Source organism: Limanda limanda, chromosome 18 (assembly GCF_963576545.1).
Source record: "Limanda limanda chromosome 18, fLimLim1.1, whole genome shotgun sequence".
Taxonomy (NCBI): domain Eukaryota; kingdom Metazoa; phylum Chordata; class Actinopteri; order Pleuronectiformes; family Pleuronectidae; genus Limanda; species Limanda limanda.
The window spans coordinates 17,839,056-17,843,949 of record NC_083653.1 but is presented as its reverse complement, the minus strand read 5'-3'; the positions used below and the strand labels follow the sequence as shown (position 1 = coordinate 17,843,949).

The 4,894-nt window shown below is 41.7% G+C and overlaps 1 protein-coding gene across 1 annotated transcript; it reads left to right on the top strand.

Annotated features, from left to right (window-relative positions):
• The first annotated feature begins 515 nt into the window (after nt 1-515).
• Nucleotides 516-3,454, top strand: LOC133024014 (alpha-1-antitrypsin homolog). Its single transcript, XM_061090955.1, has 5 exons — nt 516-602; nt 1,222-1,855; nt 2,124-2,394; nt 2,567-2,714; nt 2,858-3,454. The coding sequence occupies exons 2-5, from the start codon at nt 1,231-1,233 to the stop codon at nt 3,047-3,049; spliced, it is 1,236 nt and encodes a 411-aa protein (XP_060946938.1). The 5' UTR covers nt 516-602; nt 1,222-1,230; the 3' UTR covers nt 3,050-3,454.
• The last annotated feature ends 1,440 nt before the right edge of the window (nt 3,455-4,894 follow it).

Sequence of the window (4,894 nt, the reverse complement as noted above, 5' to 3'; positions counted from 1 at the left end):
GACTGTGAAAGTCGTAATAAATAAGAAAAGAGGAGGATTTTGAACTCTCTCTCTCTCTTTGTTATGAATAATGAATGTTTTGGAGACATATCTAAGACCTGAAGCTGATGTTTTGAAGGCAATAGACAACAGAGTCAACAGAGAGCAGACCTTGAGTTCACTGAACAATAGTATTGACGAATTGCTTGTGCTATTCAATTAAAATGGCACCAGTTGTTGTTTTCCAGAGTGGATTTAAAATGAGATTTCAGATGAATATACAGACTGAAACCAATCATTCATTCATATTTCTGCGAACACTGAAAGTGTATCAGTTGTTTCTGTAAGGATGAAGGTAGGTGAAGCAACACATTGCAAAACAGACGCACTTCCACACATTTTTAGAACAGCCTGTTATCTCAACGGCTGTCCTTTATCCATGCTTGTTGAGTGAGCTCTGTTGCATCAGTGAAGACAGTCCAACCTAATATCTCTTAGTTCAGCTCTGACGTGAGGCTCTGGGCCTGGTTAATTTTTAACCAGACTGTCTGCTGACTCTTATCGACCCTGTATATAATGGGGAAGTTTCAGGCAAACGGTCTGCAGTACAGAGGACGTCAAAGGTAAGAGTGGCACTTTACTGAAAAATGCTAATGCTTTTAGATTAACTTTATTATTCAGGATATTTGAATCACATTTGTTGTTAAAACTGAGGTACGGAGGTGAATCGTTGAAAATATGGAGCCAAAACGTTTTATAATTTTGCACTCGACAGCTTGTTAGACTAAAGCTTGGCGATAAAACAATACCATTAATTATCGCAATATCCTTATCATCAATAACAATATAACAAAAGTCCAATATATATCAGTATATTGCTTAAATTGTGAAAGGGTGAGGAGCTATAAGGCACATTTGGCTTTAATGTTCGAACTCAGAATTTTTGGTTGTTTTTAGGTTTTTCTGGTTATCAAGTGTTTGTCATTTTCTGCCGACAGAGAGTTTAAAACCCGATCTTCCCTCATGAGAAAATAATTTGTCTGTTAACATAAAATAAATAATAATGTGACATTAATCGTAGTAATTATTTGTTCATATTTCCCAGGCCTCGTCCAGAGGCAAATTATATAACTTTATTATCAAATATTCAATACTAACTACAAATATTTTATACCATTGGAATTTATACGATTACCTACTGTGAATGAACCTAACTCACTTCCTTTGGTATCCATTGCACAGGCTGTTACGATGCGTGGTATCTTTGCTAGCTGTGCTCTCGCAGCACTTCTGCTAGCTGTAACCTTGGCACACCCCCACCATCATGAGCACCATCATCAACACTCCGACCACAGCCACGGTGAGATGAACTGCCACAAGCTGTCTGCGCCCAACGCCGACTTCAGCTTTAGCCTGTACAAGAGCCTGAACGCCAAGGCTGCCGCTGGGAAGAACATCTTCTTCTCCCCACTGGGCATCTCCACCGTCCTGTCCATGCTGTCCACGGGGGCCCGTGGGGAAACCCACAGGCAGCTCTTCTCCAGCTTGGGCTACAGCGCTTTGGACCAGGCGAAGGTCAACGCAGCGTATGAGCACCTCTTCCACATGCTTGGCCACAGCCAGGCGAATCAGCGGTTGGACGTCGGCAGCGCGGCTGCAGTGCGCTCTGGCTTCAGTCCTCTGGAGACGTTCCTAAAGGATATCAAGAAGTTCTACTCTGCTGACATCTTCAACGTCGACTTCGCACAAGCCGAAGAAGCTGCAGCTGAGATCAACAGATTCATCGCCAGTAAAACAAACGACCTAATCAAAGATATGGTTAAGGACCTGGCCCCTGAAACGGCCATGGTGCTGATCAGCTATGTCTACTTCAGAGGTAAGAAACATCCCATTATTTGAGAACAGGCCATGCATGGCTGCCATGATGAACACATAGAGGCCCAGCTGCTTTAAGTTGAGATGCACGTTTCCTTGTGTTTACAGGGAGAGCATGACACGTGAAATAAATCAATTTGATATCTAGGAGAAAAGCTAAACCATCTTAAAGCATATGGCACCATTTTACATTGTGTAACCACTATCATTTGGGTGTACGTACAGCATCCATCTCGTTTTCATCTTCCCCCCTTGGCTGTCTCACACAGGACAGTGGGAGAAACCTTTCGATGTTAACCTGACCCACAAGGCGGACTTCCAGGTGGACGAAAACACCAAGGTACAGGTGGACATGATGAAAAGGATGGGACGCTTCGACTTCTATCAGGACTCCGACAACTTCACCACCGTCATCATGCTGCCCTACAAGGGCAACACCTCCATGATGATCGTCCTGCCCGATGAAGGCAAAATGCAGGAGGTGGAGGCCTCCATCTGCAAGGACCACATCAGGCACTGGCATGACCAGCTCTTCAGGATGTAAGGGAGAAATTGGACAAGGTTTTGAATTCTCGTTATTGTGGCTGTAGAGTAGAACAGAGATAGGGTCAACATAATAAACTAGTTACAGTGTTAAATAGAACACATATATTTGCTCACTGTCTGAATGTTCCATGTGATTCTGACTCTGCTGATGTTCTGTGTTTCTCAGGTCTGTGAATCTGTACCTGCCCAAATTTTCCATCACCGCTGATGCCTCCCTGGCCGACACTCTTAAAGAATTTGGAGTGACAGACGCTTTCTCAGACAACGCTGACCTCTCTGGCATGTCTGCTGAGATCAACCTCAAAGTCTCAAAGGTAGGATCCGCAAACATGCCTTCTCGTGTTTGTTGGACACCTCCCACAGCATTTCCTAGCTCAAAGTATCTTTATATTTCCCTGAGACTTGCTCGTAAATAGCCCTGGACACTGACTGAATCCTCCTCCTTTTTCCTCTGCAGATATCTCACCAGGCTGTGCTCAGCGTGGATGAAACTGGAACAGAGGCGGCAGCCGGCAGCACCATGGAAGTCATGCCTATGAGTATGCCCGAAGAAATGACACTCAACAGGCCCTTCTTGGTCTTCATCCTGGAGCACTCTACCAAGAGCATCCTCTTCATGGGCAAGATCAACAACCCCACAGCCGTGTAAAGATGCTCGGGAAATGACCGTTGATCTTTGTTGCATTTTTTTTCACACTGCAATAAGTTTGGTTGGCATCTGAAAATCTGTTTTATTTCAGCAATTGAATGCTCTGCTGAGATGTTGCAGTGAAATCAGGAGAATGGTGGAGATGGAAGTAGAGGATGGTTTGATTAACTACGCAACAGATCTGTCATTATGTAGCAGAAGTGACACATTATCACCACCTGTCATCTAACCCTGGTGAGGTGAACAATGTCACGATACATCGGTATTGTATCCGGTTGATTGTTGTATGATGCAGTTAATAGGAAACCTGAGGAGATATATCACGTACACATTGTGTTATTTGGATATTGCTGTTTTAACAAGGTTCAACATGAAGTGAAATAAAGGCTTGTCATGAACAACCAACATGCTTTATTTATTTACATTCACTGTTTTTATTCCAATATTTCAATATCATCTTTAAGTCACAGGTTTGATTGTATGATTTTATATGATGTAGCAGTGTGGCACTTAACACTGAATTATTTTAATGATGTTACCAGTTGTTTATTTCAGAATTAGTTTGGAATCAGGCCACTTTTGAACTTTTGTTGCAGGAGGAATTGTTTTTGTTCTTCTTTATATCGTCAGTATAATGACTTTATACTTATTGTAGACTCATGTAAACTTCACATGATACTCACTGTTACTTTTTGTACATTTTATATTTCCTCCCTTGAACTTTATCTTCTCATAAGTAATTATGCACAATCGCCTTGAAATGGTAAAATGTCAATGCATTGGACTGCACATTGTAATCATTAATGAGTAACTGATAAACCAAATGCTAAAAGTCCCTCCACACTCAGAGCACTACAGTCACTTATGTAACCTTGTGTGCGGGCAGCCACAGCTCATATGTGTTTTTTAAGGGCACTGTTACTGACATTATCTTTTAGATTACTAAAGAAATTTGAAACATAAGATGAACGTGGAACCTAACAAAATACCAGAATGCATTGTGGCTTATGAATACAGCCCTTTCAATGAAGTCTACTCATTTATTTTAGGCTTCTAAAATTAGCTTTGGGACTGGGACTGAATCCAGTATGAACTTAGTCATGGAAATAATGTTACTAAAAATTGATATGGCTTTTTGCATTTTAACTTATGAAACCGACAATCAGCAATGGCTAATGAGAAACTGCAGCTTTAAGAGTTTTGTACATCCACACACACAAAAAAAAACTAAAAATACTCAACCAAGCATGCCTGGCCCATAGAGGAGCCAGTAGGTGGCGATAAAGCCTACATCAACGATCCAAATATCAAACCCATGTAATAACACTGTGATTCGAGTAATATTGGACGACGCAGAGGCCTGTGAATGCTGGTAATGTGCTAGCGTGATGCTAAACTTAGCTGCAAACTTTCAATATGACCTAGCAGTGTCAACCAAATGTGTGCCATCGTTGTTTTGGAAAATCTGCACTCTGGAAGGCATTGGAAAGTCTCTGTTACGGTGAATTAACAGTCCAATGACAGTTTAGGTTAATTGGAAACTTAATTGCACTTTAAATTGAGTGTGAATGGTGGTTTAGTCACCGTGTGTTGACCCTGTGATACACTGCTGACACCCGATGCCAGCTGGGTTTGGCTCCAGCCCCCAGCGGACCTCAAATGATAAGTGATGTAGATAATGGATGGCGAAATGGAGATAAAGTAACATTGTAACTATGTATGAAAAATAATACGTTGGCATATGTTGGGACTAGGAGAGGTGACATATAGATCGGCGATCGGATCGTTAAAGGAAAAAATGGCTGGTATAGATGCTTCTGATTTCGAGTTGTTTTTCATAATGCT

Bases quoted from the DNA above. Each gene is read 5' to 3' on its own strand.
- LOC133024014 (XM_061090955.1), top strand. From the start codon at position 1,231: ATGCGTGGTATCTTTGCTAGCTGTGCTCTCGCAGCACTTCTGCTAGCT. The intron at 2,395-2,566 runs GTAAGGGAGAAA...TGTGTTTCTCAG, and splicing joins CATGACCAGCTCTTCAGGAT to GTCTGTGAATCTGTACCTGC. The intron at 2,715-2,857 runs GTAGGATCCGCA...TTTCCTCTGCAG, and splicing joins TCAACCTCAAAGTCTCAAAG to ATATCTCACCAGGCTGTGCT.